Genomic DNA, 24,105 nt, shown 5'->3' on the forward strand with positions numbered 1-24,105 from the left:
CCTTTCAAATGTTTACGATCATACTTTATAAGCTATATGTTTATGTTTTCTATTATCACACACACACACACACACACACACACACATTATATATATATATATAAATTGTGTATGTATGTATATACATACATACATACATACACAATTTTTACCTTTTTATTTTTCATGTGCAATTTATTTTGAAATTGGTTGAGTAGAATATAGTTTATTTTTCAAGTGTTCTTGTTTATTTTATGTCAGAAATAAGGCAGTAATTGTTTATTAATTAGTGAGATAGGTAATTAGAACATTACTGGCCAGGTTTTACTAAATGAGGTCATTTAATTTTGCTGATTAAGTAATTCACCCATCTATTAATCTCTGCTTAAACATGTTTGTTGAAATTGTGTTATTGAGTTATTGAATAAAGATTCTACTTTAGTTACTATTTTCCAAGGTAATTTACATTTAATATTTTCTATTTTTCTATCTATTGAGTTACTGAAGGATCTGAGTTTGGCTTTCTGTTTATAAAATAAGTATACATTATTTAGTATTCTGCATTTTTTTATACTTATAAAAAAATTGTTTTCATTAATTATTATCTGTTTGAACAAAATGTTGGAATTCATGATGTCAAATCATCAATGAATTGTGTAATGTATCATGTTGGATGTTAGTAAGTTATATTAAGTGTTACATAAGAAACATTTATTTAACACTTAAACACTTAATGTAACACTTATTTTTTGGATAAGTGTTACATTTTGAGTTACAAAATGTGAGATTGTGTTCTATGAACATTTTTCTATCATACTTGATGTCTGTTGATGATATATTATTAGTATAAAAAAAATTCTGTAAACAGAAAGTAAATAGCATAATGTATATTAAATAGAACTTTTAGTATCAAATAACTAAAAAACATCCAGAATATACGTAGTTGTTTATCAGTTATGAAATGTTTTTATATGGAACAATAATCAATTACAATTTGTGTAATTTGTGTTCCTACACTAATATATCTTTTTTATTCTAATTGAATAAGTTTGTTTAGAGGAAGTATGCTGTCTGATTACGTAAAGAAAATTAATTAAATGAATATACATTAATTAAATTTATTGTTTAATAATTGTCTAATTATTAATTAATTTAATTATGATGAGGGATTATTTTAGAAGATAATTTCAAAACTTCCTGTAAATTACAATAAAAGAAATTTCCAATGTGAGAAGAAATGAAAACTTCTTTAGCAGTTTTCCCAGTATTTATTTGGGATGCTATTTTCTACTTACAAGACATCTCCAATCCTTAAACTGATTAGCTCTTCTCCAAAAAGCCATCTTCCTGTGTATTATCCTCCATAAAAGCCTTTAATCTCCTTTTTTCAACTTGTGAGGCTTTCCTTAATTTATGTTAATTTTTATCTATAATGTTACTTATACCAGGTTGACTACCATCATTCTTCATAGGTTGACTACCATTGCATCCTACTTTTTAGGTAGATTTTATAAGAAAGCTATCTATTGTAATGGGTACCATGATTTGACTTCTGGAAAATTTCAACATATTTTCGCGTTTTACATATCCCAGATCCCAAAACCACCATCAGCTCATAAGTCTATATATACATTTATATATTTCACTTTCTTGTGGACACGATAACTGCTGAAATTTTGCGCCAACCACTTTCAAATTGTTCCCTAAAAATAACTCGACCCAAAATCTTGGTCGAGTTCGTTAAGGCTCAAAATCGAGTGGAAATGGGGTGGCTTTTATCCAAGTAAAGTTTTTTGATATCACCAACCATTGACCTAGGGGGTGAAAAAATGGGGTTTTTGAAGACAAAAAAAACCATACCTAACTTAATAGGCACAGTATTGAATCTGTTTAAGGTGGTCGTTAGTCTTCTAAACATTACCTAAAACTTTGGTCTGAAACAATTTTTGTTATGACCAACCCTTATGGCAAGGGATGACCAAAATGTTGCCGGAATTGTAAGATGGGGCTTGTCATATGGTAAAAATTTGAAACTTTTTTCACATGCAACCATTGTAGTATTGAGTAAATTAAAAATTTTTCTTAACTTTAAGATGGAAATTTTTTTTATACCCTACTTAGCACTGGTGAAATCTACCTCCACCTTCTGGTGTGCCGAAAAGGATTTTTTGAACTAGTAAAAGTATTACCCTTATCCATTTATACATACTGTTAGATAATCCTTTCTAATTTTGTCAGCCAAACCATCCTCATCTCTGCCATTACATTCATTTTATTTAATTGGTTTTTCTGTATAATGTACTTGTTTGATTTCTCACTTATTCACTTCCCTTCACCCACGTAAATATCTTTTTATGACATGACACAACTGCTACATCTTTGTATGCTTTCAGCTTTTGCATTCTGTCAGTATTCCGTGAGTTATCTCTCAATCTAGACCTCTGTGATTGTTGATATGAGCATTTAGGTTAATTTAATTTTTTTTAGAATAAACCTAATCAAATTTTATGATTAAATACTTTTAAAACACTTAACTTCAAAATGTTCTCAGCCTTCTTTGCGACATCCTTAGTGTTGATATTAAATATCATTTATGACCATCATGAGCCTAGGTATTTAAACGCTTTTACTCCTTAATTTTACACTTAAATGTCTTTGCTTTTCCATTTTGATTTTACCAATTTATCCTCATACGTAAGGTCTTCACCTGTTAATCTATAGTCCTTCATTGCATATTACCTTTAATAGAAAATTGTAGTATATAATAAGTGTAGCATATAATTGACAAGCCATGGTCAAAATATGGATTTATTGAAGTTAACAGACATGATGATTCAAAATATTTTGTAGTTGATTAAAAATGAAATATATTTGAGAAATGTTTTCTTATCTTAAACAAATAAAATTACTTTACTACATTTTTATGTAAAAGGTGGTTCACTGGTAGTTACAAAATTGCTAACTAGTAATGTTTTCAGGATCCTTTGTTTGATTACCATTTATCATGTTCCCCTTAAAAAAAGAGACTAAGTGCTTGTCTGTATATAGAATAATAAACATCTACAAATTACTAAAAAAACTAGAAAAGAAAATTGTTCATGAAAAGAACTTGCTAATTAGCAGAATTTAGTTATTTTACGTGTAGATAGTTGTTTATTATAAAAATGTTCAAACTTTGTAAAAACAAAACTTTTCAGCAGCTGCTTGTTTGCCTTAAGTATGTGTTAAAGAACAGGATCTTAGTATTGAGGAGTTACATCAGCATATACTATGGATAAAAGCTGTTTAATCTACTAGTATATTAAAATATTAACTTCTAACAAGTTTTTTTATAATGATGTAAAAACTAGTAAACCTGCTAATAAATATTTATAATTTACCTCTTATATATGGTTAAAAAAACTGCATTTTTATGAGAATTGGTTTGTTAAACACATTTGGCACATAATTTTACACATTTGTACATAGTTAGCATTTCATCCTTACTTGACAGTTTTCTGTGATGTTACTACAAGGAATGTTGTGAAAAAAAATTGGATACTTACGTATTAACGCCACCGCAGCTACAGCTTTATTTAAAAACAAAGTAGTCAATCGGATTTTGGTGGAAAATGAACAGTCTCTTTATTAATTTTAATAAATGGTTATTTATATTTATTTATTTTGTAAATATAATTTAACCAAACTTAACCTACGCTCGTTTCACTCGCTAACCTTGACTAATTAACATCATAATTTTTTGAAAATTTATTTAATAAATTCAGTAATTATTGCAATTATTTATTATTTAAATAATCAAAACACTCCTGTTAATTTAGGCAAGGTTAGCGAGCGTAGGTTAAGTTTGGTTAAATTATATTTATAAAATAAATAATTTATATAACCATTTATTAAAATTAATAAAGAGACTGTTTTGAATCTATGTTAAACTCTATATCGACCCATTTTCCACCGAAATCCGATTGACTACTTTGTTTTTAAATAAAGCTGTAGCTACGGTGGCGTTAATATGTAAGTACCAAAAATTGGTTTGTAAGAGATGCAGTTTACCATTTTGTTTATGACTTGCATATATGTTAATTGTCTACAGTAATTGGGAGGTCTTGAATAGCTACGTAGGAATACTGAAGAAAAGAAATCTGTAACTTTATTATTGTTAATGAACATAGACAATTGTGCATGTATCAGATATGAAACTATCTTTCAGTTGTTGAGAATGCATTTACATATTTCTATGTTATATTCATCTTTTTTTCTATATTTATTTAAGTGAAAATGTGTGACTAAAACACACTCTGTACTTCGTTATGTTTATATTTCTTGTTGTTTATTCTCTTTTTATGTGTGTATATGTATATGCATGTTTCAGGTGCTACCTAAACAAACTGATCATTAAATATTGTAGAGTTATGTTTCCTTTTTCAAGAAAATTTTTTGAGATGTAATAAAAATTTGTTAGAGTATATGTTATACACTGATTTAAATAGGCATGTACTATTAATTAAAATATAACCAGCTGCATAAATCACTGGCTTAAAGATATTAGGGGCAGAACATGTATGTTGTTTCAATTTTTAGACAGGCTTTTTTGCTGTTTTTATTATCCAGGCTATGTGAACATATAAATTGATATATGATAATCTGATTGATGTTGCGCTATAACTGATGTTACTAATTTGTTTAATAAAAATTAAATTATATGTTTGGATATGCATTTTGGTTTAGTTTTACTGTGGTTAAACTGGATGACAATATCAATACATCCTAATTACTCTTTCAGTTGCTTGTCTTTCTTGCGGATCTTTTAATTGCAAAATTCATTTTATGCTCAGTTTTTCCTATTTTTTTTTATATTTTTTTACTAGAAAAATTGTTTAATGCAGTTTGCAATTAAGTTATAGTTTTGTAATCTTGATTTTAGGATAGAGTTGAAACTGCTGTGTCTGATGAAGAAAGCGATTCTGTATTCAATGCCAATGATGCAGTGGAAGGAATTGGGTTGGCCGCTGATATATTTACACCGACACCAGGTGGGCCTTTCTCTGCACTCACCCCATCAATGTGGCCACAAGAAATCCTTAATAAGTTGCGGATGATTGCAGAAGATCCAACATGTCAACTGGATTTCCAGTAAGCACATATTGTTCAGTCTTTAAGTAACTTTTTTTCTTTTTTTTTCACTTCTGAAAGAAAATAAATTTTATAAAATAGTGTTAAATTTATAGTAAATATATAAATGCAGATACATAAAAATTCTTGTTTAATTCTATGGGTTTGGCCTTTTCAAATATCTTTCTCATTTTTGTTAGTTTTTAATCTTATTTTTTTTATTAAAAATCATTACTCATGTTTTGGAAATACTGCTTAGAAATCACTCTTTCTTTTAAAGATCGACTATTGAAAAAGACACAGTAAGTTTGCAGAAACTAATTTTTGGATATAATTTAGAATATAGGACATGATAGAGGAATAGTTAACCAGAACTGTTTAAAAGTCAAATTGCATTTCTAAAATTAAAAAAAAAATGTTTTTTTGATTTTAAAGTTTGGTTTTAGAATTTTGCTAAAAAAGCAGGTTCTATCAAAAATGAATAAAACAATTTAAAGAAGGAAATTTTTAAAGTGTGTGAAGAGACTTTACGAAGAAAGATTGTTGGAGACTTAAAAGTGCTAAAGATTAAAAATAGCAAGAAAGAAACTAAAATTATTAATTAGTAAGAGTAAAGTATTCTTTGGTGTAAAGAAAGTCTTAGAGAATTTAAAGTAGCATATAGAAAAATAGCACTTTTCAGACATGAAACAGAAAGGTGTTAATGGTCAAAGGTTTATATGGAAATATGTTAATAATGTATTAATAGAATGATTTATAAAAGCTGTATAAAATTTATTTGACTTTTTTTTAATGTAAACATTATAGTTAAATTGGTGACCTTGATTTGTCATGAGCAAAGAATAGTTTTAAAACTGCTGCTTTATTAGTGTAAAATAAACTCACACTTGCATTTTACTTAACAACTCTAGAATGTCTATGATATACACTGATAAAAGTAGTTTGTTTTGAAGAAAATAAATTTATAAAGATAAAATTACCATTTGTATTTACTTATAAGGCAATGAAATTGTTGATGATTATAGAAGTTTATATTAAAGTTTGTTGGTAGAACTTACTGATGGTTTATTTAATTTTATAAATAGTTCTTATTGTTCTTTATGTAAATATTGTTTATGCTGTCAACATTGTTTTTAGTTGCTTATCATATGCAATAAAAAATTACTATTATCTTTTATGGTAGTGTAGGTCGATTATTATTGTAATATTTGCTCTTTTAAATATGAAAATTATTCTTTGGTTTACTTCTTCTTCAGGGAGTTATATTTTTTACTTTATTAGTCATTTTATTTTATTTTGTTGAGTGACTATAGATAATTTTTAATTAAAAAAAAAAAAAAAATGGTTTGCTTGCATTTGTCATACATAGTTTTGTTCAGAAATGTTCAGAAATTTTTATGCCGTAATGCAGGATTATAAACACTATTTATCTGAATGTTCAGCTAGATTATTGTAACTAACTTCTCTACTTTTGTGTTGTACATTTTTTGTATTTTGTATCCAGTTTCAACTGGTTTTATATCAATTTGCTATTTACAACATTCACTGAAGATTAAAATTGTTTTCAGTCACTATATAAAAAAATGTATTGTTTGTGCTAATAATAATTAAATAGTTTAATTAATTATTTAGATGATTAACATCAGAACGGGAATTACTTTTCACTTATGTTAGTTTCTTTAAATAATTAGATAATTGATAAGTAATTTTTTATAATTTCATTCTTTTTAATTTTAGATTAACCACTACAATAGGGTTCTGCTTTCTTAGATCATTTTGGTACTTTTTGATACCCCTAAAAATTACATTAACCTTTTTATATAATATGCTTAAACATGCTTTCTCTAAAAATTACATTTAGCACTAAAATATATAATCTAAACATTAAAAAAATGGTTCAACATAGATGATATATAAATACAAAGATCTCAAATTTTTAACATTTGATGAGGTAGCATGCATGTTAAAAAAATAAACTGAAGCAGGATGTAAGAGTATGACGAAGGTAGAGCTGAACATAAAGTTTTACAATGTACCATTATGTATCAAAGATACTTACCTCTGCTCTATTGTATTGCACTTTCTTCTATTGCAGTGTAGCACTTGGTTGATCCATTTCAACTTGTTCTGTTTGGTGCAGATATTCGACTTAAATCTTCACTAGGTACATTGCCAAGTGCTACAGAATTTTTTTTGGGGTCCTAGTTAAAATATTATAGGCAGAAGTGATCTAAATTTTTGGTGAGTCCTGTTATGTAACTAAATTTTATATTTAGTTTCATGTTTTGTTCTGTTAATTGATTAAAGAGTTATTAAGAAATTAAAATGACAATTACATATAGAACTGTTTCATAAATATAGAAAATACAAAAATCTACAGATTACTTATATAATTATTTTTCAAGCACTATATGATCAGTTATATTGTAATAAAAGTGTCTACATCTTTTATCTTTACAAATTTTATCCTTTGCAATTTTCTGAAAATGAATTATACATTCTTTGGACATGTGTTATATAGAATTTTTAATAACATTATAAATAATTTGTTTCGGATTTCATTGCTCATCAATCATTTCTATTAAATAAATAATTTGTAAGTTCTGCTGTTGACATGCTTTCTTAGATAAAATAATAAAATTTAAGTGTTAATTGATCAAAATTAGAAAAAAAAAAATTATTACTTCAGACAGTAACAGATTTATTGATAATTTTGAAAATTTAAAATTTATTCTTATGACCTTGGGTAAAATAGATATATCTTTTATGTAAGAAAATTAAATGATTGAAAATAATTGATAAAAAATGGCTTAAAATAGGGAAATTTTTTATAATGACAATTGTTTACAATATTATGGTAATTTTCTGAGTTTGAACTGCTGTATTTATTTTCAATTTAATTATGTAACACCGTGAAAAAAAAAATTTTTTTAATGATTTATATTATTCTATTCAAGATATAAAAAGATAACATTCATTATGTATATGTATAAATATAATTTCTCTTGAAATTATTCAGCAATGGTAATTTACATTTATATCTGGTTAAGTTAGTTAATAATTAATATTACTGTTTCTATATTTCTGGATCATTACTAGTTTTGAAAGGGATAGTACTTTTTTCTAAATATCATCCACATTATCAGATCTATAGAAAATACAAAGGGAACAAACTGTACCAAGTAGTTATTGAAATATTTTTACAAAAATTTTCAAAAACTGTTTATATAAAATATTTAAAAAGTTAACAGTTGGTTGTTATGACAGTTGTTAACTGTCATCATAAGTAGACACTGTGGAACAATTGTAAATATAAAAAATACTAGATGGCATAATAAAAAGTGAAAAAAGAATAGTGATAAAATAATGATTAATAACTATGAGGATCATTCAGTAAGTGAATAGACAATTGCATGTGGTGGAGGAATAGTTTGCCTAGTTGATTGCGTGAAGGTCAGCAACATTAGTGTAAACCTGAGCTGTAAGTATAAGTCAGTGAGTAGTTGACTGCAATCCATGTATGTTTTGCTAATTTTTAATACCTGTGTGTATGGGACGTGCCATTGTCAGATTGCACCTTAGAGGAGCAACGTGCAGTTACTAAATTTTTGTTATCCGATGGCATAAAACTTGCTGATATCTTTTGCCAAATTAATGCTCAGTACAGTGTGAATTGCATAAATAAGGCAAGTTTTTATGTATAAACAAATTTAAACAAGATAAACAGATTTAAATGGATTATAAGATTTGTTGATGAAGCACATTTGGGAAGGCTGCACCAACAGAAAATTTGAAAAAAGAAATGTTTAAGAAAGTTTTTCAGTGATCATTGAGTTAGTGTGGAAGAAAGATTATAGAAATGTAGTGCTAGTGTTGGTACAGTGCACAAGATTATCTGTGATGACTTAGAATTTGTCAAAAAGTCTGTTCGTTGGCTACTGAAAATGCTGGCAAAAGCATCCAAAATATGAAGATTACAGATCTGTACACAATTGAAATCTTGATTTGATCATGATAAAAAAATTAATTATAGATATTTCAGAAATTTTAAATTTGTCATTAAATCTAAATAGGAGCAGCAGTGAGAAGAAACCAAGTTATTATACTGGACTTAGAATTATTTAACTCAACAAATTGCTAGGCTTTGGTGTTTGCTAACTATATTTCTGTAATGACACTGTAAACATTTCCTCCATTAGATTTCATGCTACAAAATTTACGTTTCATTACCAAAAGAAAACATATAGTTTTCAGATGTATACATGTCCATTTATTTGCATTTGCATTTTCTCTTATCTTTGTTATGTGTATTTTTGTACTTAATATATTTTTTACTTTCTGTAAGTGTTTTATTTATTGAAAACCATTATGTTTCGCCAAGTGAAAATTAAGTTAGTATTTTTTAGTTACGTACTTTACAAAGCTTTAACCTAAAGTTTAGCAATAACAAAAATTGCTTCTTGTTTTTCTTGAAATTGCTATTTTTATTGTTGACAATAATTATTGATTTATGAAATCGTCAATACTCCAGCAATTTGTGTTTAATTAAATGAATTTAATGTTTTAATATTATTTCAGTTACGATGAATTTGGGTTTCGTTTGGATGAAGATGATGATGCAAATAATCGATTGATAGATATACCCTTTGTTGAGGATCCTCAACATCGGTGAGTTTCTGGAGTTGATATTTATATTATAAAAATTCTTTTTATGAAGTTAATACTATATTCTGAAGTTTAGTTAATAAATTTATGACTTGAAGTCCTGATCAAGTCAATTATCAGTTAACCAAACTAAAAAATTATTGCTGGTTTGATTGTTCATTACAGTAAAATAATTATTGAAGGATTTTGGTTACTGAGGATTAATTATATTATAACAATGATTTTTAAGAATTTTTTATTCATCTACTTCATCATTTTTTATGTAGATCAGGTTTAGTCTCTTTATGTTATAGCTGATATAACAACTTGAAGTAGATTTACTTAGGTCCAGGTTGAAGTCCTAGCTCTGGGTTAAATATTTTAAAGTTATTACTTAAGTTGTTATTTGTGAACTTAAAAAAACAGTTTATTTAGGAGCTAGCATTAAAAAAAGTATTTGTGAGCTTGTCTTGGATGTCTAGTCTGCTCTAAAGCTCTAGATAATCATTTAATAACAGGATATCAAATGATCTCTTGAGAGGGCTCATAGTTCTCATTAACCTTTTTTTTCTTTATCTTTTCTTGTGTAGGTGCATTGGGACTTAAGGTTTCTGAGCTACAAGCTTCTTAGAAGAATTCTTGGAATATTACCTATGACTTGATTACGTTTCTGGGGCTTCCAAAAAGAGTCTACAGACCTTATTGGGCTGTTATAGTATGACTATCAGTCATCTTTCTTTTAAATGTTCTTTATTCATTTAAATTAAAGAATGTTTAATGGTTTAATTTTCTTTAATTTTATCTCGATATTATGGTTATTAAACAGCTGTTAGTCACTTAACCTAACATAAGTGCTAATAATTTTTTCAAAACTTCAAAGAAACAGGTCTTCAATAAACATTTATTGCTAGTTATATGAAAATTCATTTACTATCCAACCATGCTCTCTTGGTTCTTATTATTTTCTCATTTGATTTGGAATAAATTGGCACTTCTTTTGAGGAATTTTGTTTAGTAGTACTCTTAAGTGATTATATCACAATATTGTTGTGCTATAAGTGATTGTTATTAATTTTGTTTTAACATTAATTTATCCAGTTTAAGAATTTTGGGTATTGATCTAAAATGAAGATCAGATTGCTATCTTACCCAAGATCCATGGTGTACAGATCTTGTACATAGTTTCTTGTGTCCAATATAAATATTATTTGTGTCAGTTCTGTGCTTTGTTGTTCTCCATAGCTACTTTGAAACTGAATGGGCAGCAGAAGTAAGTTAGCTAGGATTATGAAATTGTAGGACAACATGCTGTTGGCAAAGTGATTTTTAATAACAGTAAGTCATTTTAAATCTTTAGACTACCTTGTGTAAAGATTTGAGTGGGATTAGTACAGTAGTTATTAAAGGCAAATGGTCAAAGTCAGCTATGTGACAGAAGAGAAAAAAAGAGTGGTGCTTATTTTCAGTTCTCTCAGCAAAAATGTATTGTAAAAAGTTAAAAGTTCTGCATTACAAAGTTCAGGATAAAATTATGTAAATATTTTTGTAACATATTTTGAAACCAGGAAAATATTTTGGTTTTATAATGTTTCAAACTTTAGTGCATGTAATTTCTGCCCAGACAGTAGATAATAATAATATTTTTTTATGTCTATATTTCTGCAATGATTTTTTTTTATTCTGCTGTGGGGCATTTTAATGTTTAGTTTATTTGGTGAAGTATTTTGTTATCTTTTTTAATCTTACATTAATTTTTTATTTTTTTAAATTTAGTTTGAAGTGGCTGGCTCATCTGGAGTTTAGCCACAACAGAGAGACAACAGATTTATCATGGGATAGTGTAGATATTCAATTGCCAAAGACTGATAAACTACGGGAGATGGTTTATGATGGTATTCCACATTCCTTAAGACCACAAATATGGATGAGAATGTCAGGTGTGGCTAATTTTTATGATTATTTGAATGTATTGGTGAGTGTTTATGCATGGATGTGTTTTGCATGCATATATGTATATGTAATTAAGCTTTTGCATTATAGATGTTATAAAGTTCCATATACCAGGAAGTTAAAACTTGTACTTTAGGTATAAAGAGTAAACATTCAATGGGTATTGATGAAATTCCTGCCACTATTTTAAAATAAATTGTAGTTGGTATTATTGCTCTTAAAAATTTAATTAATGAAAAATTTTAAAAATGAGTATTTTCCAGTTGCCTTAAGATTTCTGTTAATATTCACCAGTTTAAGAAAGGTTTAGCCTTATTTACAAAATTATAGGCCAATTTCTTTATTTCTGTAGTATTTGAAAAATATTCTCATCATTTCTTGAAAAGCGTAATATAATAATAAACTTACAGCCTGGCTTTAGGGAAAAAATTTTCTATTGAAGCAACCATTTCCCAGTTTTTGGAAAACATTTTAAATTGTTTAGATAACAAAAAGATCCCGTTTTAAGTTTATTGAGATCTCAGTTAGCATTCAATTTAGTTTCACATTTTTTACTGATAAAAAGACTATAATAATTATGATATCAGAGGGATTACTTATAATTGGTTAAAGTCATTCCTTACCAACTGTAAACAGATAGTTGAAATTTCATTTTTTGATAAGAATACACAAAATGTAGGTCCTCATTTCCAATTTTAAGATATGGAGTGCCTCAGTAAAGTATCCTCGACCCCTTGCTTCTATTATTGTGTGTTAATGGCCTGCCTCAAAATCTTGAATTTTCATTGTTACCCTCTTCATGGATAATACAACTGTATCAGTATCTGAAGATAATTGTTTAGGAATTGAAAATTCTATGATATTCAAAAAAATTATTCACTGAATGGACTGTTATTGTCTGACTTTAAATAGGGATAAACCATTGCGTTGTGCTTCTCAGGTAGGTGTAACATTGCTGATCATGTGGATAGAATTCCCATTAATGATAATGACAGCATTTCTGTGGCACATAGAGTGAAATTTCTGGGTGTTTTATTAGATGACAAGTTCTCTTGGGATGATCAAATTGATTTAATTTACAACAAAATAAAATTGTACTGTTTTGCTTTGAAGCAGCTTAAGTGGGGGGGGGGGGGGGGAGGAATCTACCTCAATTTTACACAAAAAAAAATCTCCTCACAATTTTTTTTTTTTGCTTAATACAGTGTAACTCTGCTATAACGTAGTTATCAGGGGACTTACATGACACCCGCATTATAGGCTAATCACTTTATTTCTAGAAGTAAATTTTAAATCGCAAAGAGGATCAATTAAAAAAATAGGGAAAAAATCAAGCAATAATGGTTTATTAGAAAAAGCCAATACGTATAGTCTGTACGTACATAGAAACAAGTTAAGTGCGGAAGATATGATTTTTTTTTATTTGAATGTAAATTATTTTTTAAAATTAGAAGTTATTGTTTTTTGTTTCATGGTTGTATGTTTCTTCTTTAAAATATATAACTTTACACTATGTAAATACAATAAATAACAATCATCACTATCACTTTGTTGTTCCATCCATGTAATTACATTATTTATATTTTCCAGAACGTCTCTTATTGAGGGTGTGGACCTCTTCCTAACAGCGACCTCTGCAACACCTTCCCCTTCTTCCTCTGACAAATTATTGTTAGATTGTAGAACGGAGTTTACAGTTTCTTTGTTGGTCGTGTAATGGGCAACAGGTGTTTGATTGTCTTCTTAAACCCACTCATTGAGATCACTTACAGAAATTTGTTGCTTGGTTGAATTTGACAATTCCAGTGCATGTTCTTCAGTAGAAATTTGAGCATTTCCTATTTCAATGTCTTCTGTATTACTCTGTGCAAATTTCTTCGATTACTGTATTAGAATCATAGTTTAGTTTTATTGAATCATGTTTTTGGGAATTCCAAGAATTTAAACTGGGTTGTGACTAATTGAAGATGTTATATTAGAAGAGTATTGTTGAGAATTTCAAAGGATTTATGGTGGGTTTTACACCGATATTGAATACAGTGGTAGGGTGACTAGCATTTCTTCATCCTATTTTATTTTTTCAGATATTCTAATTTTTTTTGGGGAAAGGTTATAATCTGCGTTATATCTGTATCTGCAGTATATCAAGCTGCATTATAGTGGGGCTGTACTGTGTACAGTCGAATATATTCTGGACAAAAAAAATGGTGTATTTATTTCTGTGCTAAGGGGTTTTTAAATATATTTAATTAAATTTAACAGTACTGCATGTCATGCAGAAATTTTGTAAAGTTTTTTCTTTTATTTTATTTTTTTCTTTGGCTGGGCGAAAAATGTTCTGCTGTTATCATTGCCCAAACATGATATATATATATATATTAAAAAAAATCAAAACAAATAAAAATATTAAAAACAAAGACAAAACAAAAATCGTAGTCTAAATGTTAATTTTTTGGGCGAAAAATATTTTCTTGTTACTATCACCCGGAATAAAAATATGGAATATTAAAATAAAATATAAAATCTATTAAGATAACAATGTAATTAAAATAAAATAAAAACGTAAAGTAGAAATTTAAATACAAAATTAAAACTCAAACTAAAATACTAAAAGCAAAGACAAAATAAAAAACTTAAATTAAAATGTTAAAAACAAAAATGTAAAACTAACATACAAAAAAAATTTAAGAACACTATTAAAAGGTGTGCAAAATACTGATAGCGTGAAGAAATAAAAATTCCCTGTCCAAAACCTCTTTATTAATGCTCAGGATTTGACAAAAATTCCTGGGCAATTTAAATTTACAACGCAAGGCCGTATAATGTATGTAGTCCACAAGGATGTGGCACACAGTCAACCGGCACTTTTATTGTATGCATATCGATGCATTTTCTGGTGACATCAGATACCCATGAGTAGCTCTTGTATGTCCTATCTGCAGTCAGCAGAGAACCACTGTCTCTCAGTGAAATTTGGTGTGGGAGGAATCCCATGGCAACACATATCTTTGAAATGTCAAAGTTTGTTATCTACCGTGGCAATCCAATCATCTTGCCACCTCGCATGAAGTGCATGTTGGACATTGTTAATAAAGTCGGATATAATAATAGGGGTAGTGAAGGATTGCTGACTACATGCGACTTTTACAGCGGAATCTGCATGTTCATTACCCGGAATCCCTATCTGGCTAGGGATCCAGCAGAAACTCACTTGTGTGTTGTGATAGTTCAACTCCGCCACTGCATTGTAAATTTTGGTGACAATAGGATGCCTGGAATAAAAATTTTCTAATGCTTTGAGAGCACAACACGAGTCGCTACAAATAAGGATATGACAATACTTAGGGTTAATGATATTCAAAGTCTTATGTGTAGCGTATAGTTCAGCAGTAAACACACACGAAAGACTGGGTAGACCAAACGTGTAGGTTTGGCCATTAACAACAAACGCGCAGCCAACACTATCATTCTGTTTCAATCCATCTGTGTATACATACCACTGCGTCTGGGTTTGCCTTGGAGAGAATATGGTAAATGTTTGCTTAAAGAGAACAGGTGGTGTTGATTTTTTATTGTATTTTGCGAGGTCAAACATAAAATTTACAAGGTTGATTATCTATGGAGGATATGAAAATGGATAAATAGGAAAAATAGAAGGTATGTTGTCAACATTCATAAGGTGCAGTAAATGTTGGGTATGAACACCTACAGCTGCAGTATAATGTGGACGGTCCTCATATCTTCGAAAATAAGTATTACCAAGAACTGCATCAAAAGCTGGGTGATTTGGCTGTCCCTTAAGGCGGGAAAAATAAGAAGCCAATATGTGGTTCTGCCTATCCCAAAGTGACGACTCACCACAGTCAACAAGGATGCTGACGACAGGGCTTGATCTAAAAGCCTGTCGTGGCGTAAAAGGAAAGCGTGACGTACACCATCTAGCATTTTAAGCATGGTTTAATATGCTGTAGAGTATGTAACACAACCATAATCCTAACGGGGATGAACCAAGGAGTAGTAGAATCGCAACATACATGACCGATTGGCTCCCCAGTTGGTATTGCTAAGGACTTGCAGCACATCTAAAAGTTTGAAACACCTTGTTTTCAATTCTTTAATGTGTTTGACCCTCATGTAAGGTGGCTATCGAAAAATAAATCTAAAATTCTGACAGAAGGAGAGAGCAATTAGCTCTCCACTGAGAAAGACTTGGAGAACAAAGGTGACCCGCAGGTGAGAAAAGACTACACATTTTGTTTCCTCAGGTGAAAATGTGAAGCCAGTAAGTTTAGACCAAGCTTCAAGGCGAGATATAGTGTTCTATGGTAGCTTCTTAGCTGTGGTTGTTGAACGGGACGCAATATATACAGCAAAATCATCTACAAATAAGGAACATGAAACAGAAATCTGCACACATTTAGTTATACCATTGATGGCTATAGAAAATAAAGTAGCACTTCCTTGAGGAACTCCATTTTCCAAGTCGGTGCTAATCGAAAGAGAATCTCCAACATGAACACGGAAAGTTCAGGCAAACTAATAAATGCAAGCATATTGCCGCTGACTCCCCATTCTTTGAGGGTGTTTAGAATACCATGTCGCCAGGCCGTGTCAAATGCCTTCCTGATATCAAAGAAAAAAGCGACATACTGGCATAGTAGGAAACCGTTTTGAATAGCTGTTTTCATTGACACTAAATGGTCAATGGAGGAAACCAAACTGTTCTGGAGATAAAAGATCATGCCTCTCCAAGTACCACATAAGTCTGCAGTTCACCATCCCCTCTGTTACCTTGCATAGGACGCTTGTCAAGGAGATAGGGTGGTAGCTTGAGGATCTCGGTTTGTTGTTAGGCTTAAGTATTGGTATGACTACGGCTTCTGAGCAGATGGGTGGAAGATTTGTGCAGAGAATAGATCATTATAATTGTCCAATAGATATTGTAATACCATATGAGGAAGGTGCTACAGCATACCTTAACAAACTTTGTCAGGTCCAGGGGACGTATCATGCAAGTTTTTAAGTGTGTGTAATAATTCCTTGAATGTGAATGGAGCATTTAATTTACCGACTGAATCACCAATGTTCAATGGTAATCTTTCCATGTGTATCTTATACCTCTGAAATTCGTTACCATATGATGAAGTGAAAGACACTGAGTGGAAAGTATTCGCTAATATAGTTGCCACTGCAGAAGATGATGAAAGGAGTTTCCCTTCATGAAGAAACCTGAAAATAGACTGTATTGGTGACCCACAAATCGCATGGATCTTTTTTCACACAGTAGTCGTGGGAGTAGTGCGTGAGATGGTGTCTACTACTCCACAACCCTCCTTCTAGCGTCCAAGAATACCTGATGACATACTGCTCTAGCCAGCCTGATGGTACAAATTTAGATGTTCATCTGTAGGCCTGCGGTTAAATTTAAACAGTGCTTCTGTCATTTGCTAATAGCATTCCAGCAATCGTCATTCCACCAAGGAACAGAAGGAGGTGTAGGCTTTTCCGATGTTTGTGGGATATATCTATTAAAAGATAGATATATGTTTGTGGGAGTATCATTGACGTAAAAGAGGAAAGTTGATCAAGGATGTCCGCACCACTGACATACTGTGATGGGATGGCTTTATGGTAACCATTCCAATCTGTCTTTTCAACAATCCATCTCCACGGCCTTGTTCTCACCTCACAGTCGACATCAAAAGCAATAATAATTGGCCTGTGATCATTGCCATGAAATTCATCACAAACAGACCAATTAATTCGAGGGAGTAAACTTGGTGAACATATGGAGAGGTTAATGATGGACAATGTACCAGATGATAAGGACATGAACGTGTGTGATCCATCATTCAGTAGACAAAAGTCTAAGTCTTGTCTCACTCTGTTTTCCATATTTCCGCAAGAGGAGCAGAAAGTTGAGCCCCAGGAAACATGGTGGGCATTGAAGTCTGATAGTATTAATGATGGTGATGGGATTTGTATGAGGAGATTTGACAATTCTAGAGCACTGAACTGAGAGTTTGGTGAGAGATACAAATTGCAGTTGTGTAATTTGAAGGGGATAGAGACCTTCACAGCAATCGCATGAATAAGGGTAGCTAGTGGTATCCTTGTAACCAACACTTCAGTCTGCATAAAAATAGCAACTCCACCACTCTACTGTCCATTAGACAGTCATATTTCTCACAGAAACAGCCTTTAAGCGTTATTGCATTGTGTTATAGAAGATGCGTTTCTTGGAGGCACATGATTAGTGGTTCATATGCATGCGCCAATACCTTAATATCCTCAATGTGGGACCAAAGACTTTCAGCATTCCACTGAATAATGTTCATAAGTAAAGGTAATTACAGATACAGAATTTCAGGAAAATATATGAAAATTAGTTGTAAGTGATCCAATTTTTCTTTTTCGTAGTTTTCACAGAAAGGAACTCCGATGCCCTGGGGTTTTTTCACTCATTGCAGGATCCGCACTGCTGAATACCTAAATTCATGGGAGCTTGTTTTGATGCAGCAGTGGTAAAAGATACATCTGGTTTAATCAGGTATCATGAATTAAGTGTTTTCCTGTATTTTCTATGTGCAGCCGGAAAATATAGCTTCTGCTTGGTAGAGATTCTGAGAATCGCCCTTTTTTCTTGAAAAGTTGGGCAATCTCGAGAGTGGGCTGTGTGTGAACCATTACAGTTTGCACATTTTTCATCCACCTGGCAGTCAGTGTCAATGTGGCCTTCCTGAGCACATAGAGCACAAATCTCCGTCTTTGAGCAAGATGTTGATATGTAACCATAACCTTGGCATTTGAAACATCGATGCAGGTTGGGTATAAATGGTTGTACCTGAATCGACAGGTAGCCCATTTTAACCTGCTCTGGTGGTACAGGAAGATTAAATGTAACTATAAGAGATGGTGTTGGTTCTTCTAATCCGCTCTGCCATTTCATGATATGATTCACACCTATTACTTCTTGGGGTTGAAGTTCATCAGCTATTTCTGTGATGTCCAGCTCCAGAAAATCTCTACAAAAAATTACTTCAAAGTTGTGTGGCACATTGTACTTATGTGTATACCGCCCATTTTAGTAATACGTACGAAAGATCGTTATGGGTTTAAATTAATATCGATCCATCTCTTAATTTTTTGATGTTCTTTGGTGAGCCAAACAATCCTGTCCCAACCTGGTTGTTCAGGAAGGGCGAGACTTTGAGAAGGGAGCCACCTTCCTGAATACTTTGCACAACATATCTAATGCTTTTAACATGTGGATGGTCAGCTTCACAATTCGCATTGTTTACTCCACTATCCTCGTCAGACAAAGCTGACCGAGTGATTTTCACAAGACTGGATTTAGTGGTTTTTTTCAGATGGACCACCAACCATCATAGAAGTTCCTTGTAGGCTTATAATTTTGGTCCCGTGAATACCGGTGATGCCCTGGGGTTTTTTCACTCATTGCAGGATTCGCACTGCTGAATACCTAAATTCATGGGAGCTTGTTTTGATGCAGCAGTGGTAAAAGATACATCTGGTTTAATCAGGTTTCGTGAATTAAGTGTTTTCCTGTATTTTCTATGTGCAGCCGGAAAATATAGCAGAAACGGACTACTCCAAAAGATTAACGGACTACTCCAGCAGAGAACAAGCGTACTGGAGCTAGAGTTAAATACAATTGGGTTCGCCCACGTGCCCAGAGGACATCTTTCAAAACTCACTACGTAAAGCCCATTAGCACGATAGTTCCCACCTTTGGTTACGGTTGCACTTCGTAGAGTATGTGTATGTTGTAAAGTATTCTGCAGCTCAGTGTGTCGTGGGAGAAAAACCACAGAGGCTAGGCCTCTGGGGACGCCAACCCCCAAAGTCTTAAAGAATAAGACTCCCCGTCGGGGATGTTACACTTTCTGCCAGCATCACCAAGTCATCAGCAAATCATATACATTCTATTCTTCTACCACCTATTGCCACCCCTCTATTAGCCTTAAACCATTGTTGATGATTTCTTCTAGATAAATATTGAATATTGTAGGTGACATACAGCATCCTTGTCGCACTCCCCTTCCTATTTCTATTTTTTGCGTTGTCTCACTTCCTATTCTTAATTTTATTTTCTGGTTCATATACAACTCCTTCATAAGACTCGTCCTAGCTTTCCAATCAATTCCTTTCTTATTTAAAATTATCATTAATTTATCCCATCTTGCTCTATCAAAAGCTTTCTCAAGGTCTACAAATACAACACATACTCTTCTTTTATTTTATTCATATCTTTCACCAATAATTCAAAGCAGTTCTATGGCATCCCTAGTTCCAACTCCCCCTGTAAAGCCATATTGTGTCTTCTGTAATATTTTCATCCAATTTATTGTACAACCTCCTGTTCAGAATTCTTAGTAACACTTTTGCTGCATGTGAAATTAGACTACTAGTCTGGTATTCTTTACACTTTCTAGCATTAAATTTCTTTGGTAATGGTACCACTATTGTATCCAGAAAGTCTTCAAGCCATCTTCCCTCATATATTTTATTGCACAGAACCAACAATAGAATTTCTCCATTCTCTTAAAGAGCTTTAAACAACTGAATCGGCAATTCATCTCATCCTCTAGCTTTTCCATTAGCCATTGCTTTGATGGCCATACTTACTTCACATTTTAGTTTATTATAACCTTGTGATCTTCATGAACTTTGTTTTCTTCTATTTCCAGATCTATTCCCCTTGGCCTATCATTCGGTGCATATAAATCCATGATGTACTCTTCCCATTTCTTTTTCACTTCATTCTTCTCAGTTACTATGTTCTTTGACTCGATCTGATACACTGTACAACTTTTCCCAATTTTCTTGAATATCATTTGTGCTGTTTTTTTTATATTAGATCGTATCTCCCTTCTTGTTCTTGTTTTTCTATTGCACGACACTTTTCTTGTAACCACTCTTCTCTTGCTATCTCAGTCTTTTCTCTTTAATTCATTATTAAGCTCTCGATAGTTCGTTTTACCTGCTTCTCTCCAAACAGTTTTCAATTTTTTCCTTTCATTAATTTTTTCTATCATTTCTTCTCTGATGCACTCCTTCCGTATTCTTTCTCTGTTTTTAATTCCTATCACTTCCTCAGCTGCTTCTTTTATACTGTTTTTAATATTTAACCAATGATCATTCACACCATTTGGCTCCCTTTTACAAAAAGGTCTTTTACAAAAGAGTCTTTTACAAAAAGGTCCATCCCATGCTATGATTGACTAAGGATATCCTTAAGGAACTGTAATGCAGTGGTTTCTCATTGGCAGAAGCCAATGAGTCAGTCTCAACTGGAGAGGTTCCAGCAGACCTTTCTGCCTCCTCGCGTCATTGAAAATGAAAATGAAGATTAATTGTTGTAAAAATAAATGTTGTGTTGTTTTAAATAAATTATAAAATCTGCACCGTGCTTTTATTTAACTAAATATTTTCATTACTTTTAATTTTAAAATTTAATAATTATTGCATTTACTTATTTTTTATTTATTGGTTATTTATTAGATATTTTTATAATTTATTTTTTACTTTTCAGTGCATTTTTATATTTGTTAATATATTATATTTTTTTGTTTAAAATTCTCAATTTGATTTAATTCTTATTTTTTTACTTTTTAGAGGGTTTTTCTAATTTGTTTCCTTTTTTTATTAATATTAGTCAAATAAAAGCTTTTTTAAAAAATAATTTTTTTTTGTTTTTTTTTTGTATTTTTTACTTTTTAGTCTTAATGAACAATAAACTTTTTAGATCCAAAAAAAATATTCTTAATAATATTTATATATTAATATTATTGTTTGTTCAAGTTTTTTTGTTTATTAAGACTAAACAGTAAAACTATTTATTTTTACACATCGAAGTTACATACGTGTACCAAATTTCAATCATTTTCATACTATAGTTCAAGAGAAGTGAAAATTTTCAACTAAATGCATGAATTTAGCGTTGGGGTAGTGCGTGAGGGTGGATCATATCAAATTCCGACACCGTAGTGCTGTATTGTCATCAAAGTTACATACATGTACCAAATTTCATTTATTTTCATACGATAGATCAAAAGATATAGCAGTTGCAAGATTTGATTATTCCTAAAGCGAGTTAAATAAAAGTTTTGTTTGTTTATTAAATTTCAATTATTTTCATATGATAGTTGATGAGAAATAAAAATTTTAAGCAACATGCATGAATTTAGCGTAGGGGTAGCGCGTGGTGGGGGTGGGGGTGGGTCATATTCAAATTCTAACACTAGTATTTTATTGTCATTGAAGCTACATACGTGTACGAAATTTCATTGATTTTCATACCATAGATCAAAAGATATAGCAGTTGCAAGATTTGATTATAACTAAAGACAGTTAGATAAAAGCTTATAAAAAGAAAAAGGTTATTGAAATTAATTAGTAATAGGAAAGAAGAATTGAATAAAGAGAAAGAAGATTGTACATATGGGACCAGAAGAATTTTTATATCAACTGAGAACATACTGGAAAGTTGTGTAACTGTTCATTTTTAATATGCAATTTCTGAAAATTGTTTTTTTTTTTTTACTAGGAAGGTTATATCTTGAGTTCTATTACAGCTAGAGCCTTTTTTTTTAAACGTTCATAATTTCAAGGTCTATTATCTGATGTATGGCAAGCAATTAAACCTAACAGAAAATTTTATTTTTTAGTTGAAACCTGAAATAATGAGTAACTCTTCTAATGTTTGGTATACATTTTTTAATAAAATAACATTTTTTAATATTCCAGATACTAGACCTTAATTTTCTACATATTTAAAAAAATCATTACTCTGAGACAATTAACAAAAAAGGGGTTTTAGCTTCCTAGCTGGTAGCTGCATTTCATCCCCACCCTTATATTAAGGATTACACTGTGAATTTTTAAAATATATTTATATCATTTTTCATATATTTTATTGCTTAAATTGTGCACTTTAAATGAAAGATGTAGCTATTAAAGAAAAAACTTTCTTTGTGACTTTCTCCCTCCTTACAATAAACTTGTCATCATTGATAACTATTTATTATGCTTACTTATATTTCCCACTAGAGTGTAATTTCATTTCTTGAAATTACACTCATTTCATTTCTTGAAATTGAAATGAAATTTCATTTCTTGGGGTTCTCAGCAAAAGTCAGAAAGAGTTTTTAAGATACAAAAATGGTTGTCAGATCAATGTTTGGCTCTCGTGAGAATGAATCATGCAGACCTATATTTAAAAAATTAAGTATGTTAACTTATTCTTGGGTATATATTTATGAATACACAATCTTTGCTAAAAAAGTAGTCATTTAATCTTTAAAATAAAATTATAATATAACCTCTTCCAAGCCAGACAACAGGATTATTTTCACGTAACTCAACACAATACTTCAGCTTATGAGAAAGGGCCTTTTGCTTCTGTTGCTTTTTTTTTAATCAGTTATTGAATCCTTTAAAAAGACTTCCCACAATTTATTTATTTAAAATACAATTAAAACAGTTTCTTTTACAGAAGCAATTACTCTGAATTAAAAAAAAAAAAAAATAATTTAAAAAAATCTGAAAACTGATTTTTCTTCATCCTGCTTTCAAAATATGCATATATATCTATGTACACATAAATATGTGTTCTCAGAATAATTCTCAATTACTTCTACAAGATATGAATTACTTTGAAGTTATTTTTTAATTTTTTTATATTTAATATCATCATGTATTAATTTATTTATCATAACATTATTTTATGTTTTTTACTTTAAATAATTAATATGGACTTTAATCATGTCTGTTTTTTATCATATAATTTATGTTATTATATTTACAGTTTATCTAATTGACACAATTATAATGTATTATTATGTACTGATCAGTATAAAAGATTTATTTAATTTTGTTTATTTTACACTATATAATTTTTTAGGTTTAAATACAGGGTCTTCATAAAAAAATTGTGGGGTTTTAAACATAGATTTAAATGAAAACAAAAATGCTTACAGTTAATGTTTATTTATCAAATTTGTCACCTGAAATAGTTTTTTTTACATATCTAATAAATTTCAATCTGTATACCTTTAGTCACTCAGCAAATGTCCTATTGATATTCGGTTTCTGCCTGCACCCAAATTAACATTTCTTCTGTTATGGTTACAGTTGCTTCATTAATCCTTTCTTTTGAGTGACGTACGTTGTGTATTTTTTTTTGCGAACAATGGTTTTTATATATCGTCACAAGAAAAAATTGCAAGGTGTCAGGTCTGGACTCCTTGGAGACCAGGGCATAAGATCTTGCTGGCCTATCTATCGATGTCCAAATTTTCCATTCAAAACCTTGCTGACAAATGCATTAAAGTGTGGGGGTACGCCATCTTGTTGGAGATGAATTCGTTGTATGTTTTTGAGTTCATTCAGTTGAGGAAA

General features: G+C 30.5%; 1 protein-coding gene across 5 annotated transcripts in view; it reads left to right on the forward strand.

The window, feature by feature from the left end:
- Positions 1–24,105, forward strand: part of LOC142325137 (small G protein signaling modulator 3 homolog) — a 127,944-nt gene that overhangs the window by 12,953 nt on the left and 90,886 nt on the right. For 3 of the 5 annotated variants that reach the window (XM_075366510.1, XM_075366511.1, XM_075366513.1), the window contains exons 2-4: positions 4,901–5,109; positions 9,667–9,756; positions 11,506–11,669. In XM_075366510.1, coding sequence (XP_075222625.1) covers positions 4,901–5,109; positions 9,667–9,756; positions 11,506–11,669 — 463 coding nt within the window. Of the gene's footprint in view, positions 1–4,900; positions 5,110–8,531; positions 8,570–9,666; positions 9,757–11,505; positions 11,670–24,105 lie in introns of those variants that run through there. The other 2 variants (XM_075366514.1, XM_075366512.1) reach the window with 2 other exon arrangements.

This window comes from Lycorma delicatula, chromosome 5, assembly GCF_047948215.1.
Source record: "Lycorma delicatula isolate Av1 chromosome 5, ASM4794821v1, whole genome shotgun sequence".
Taxonomy (NCBI): Eukaryota; Metazoa; Arthropoda; class Insecta; order Hemiptera; family Fulgoridae; genus Lycorma; species Lycorma delicatula.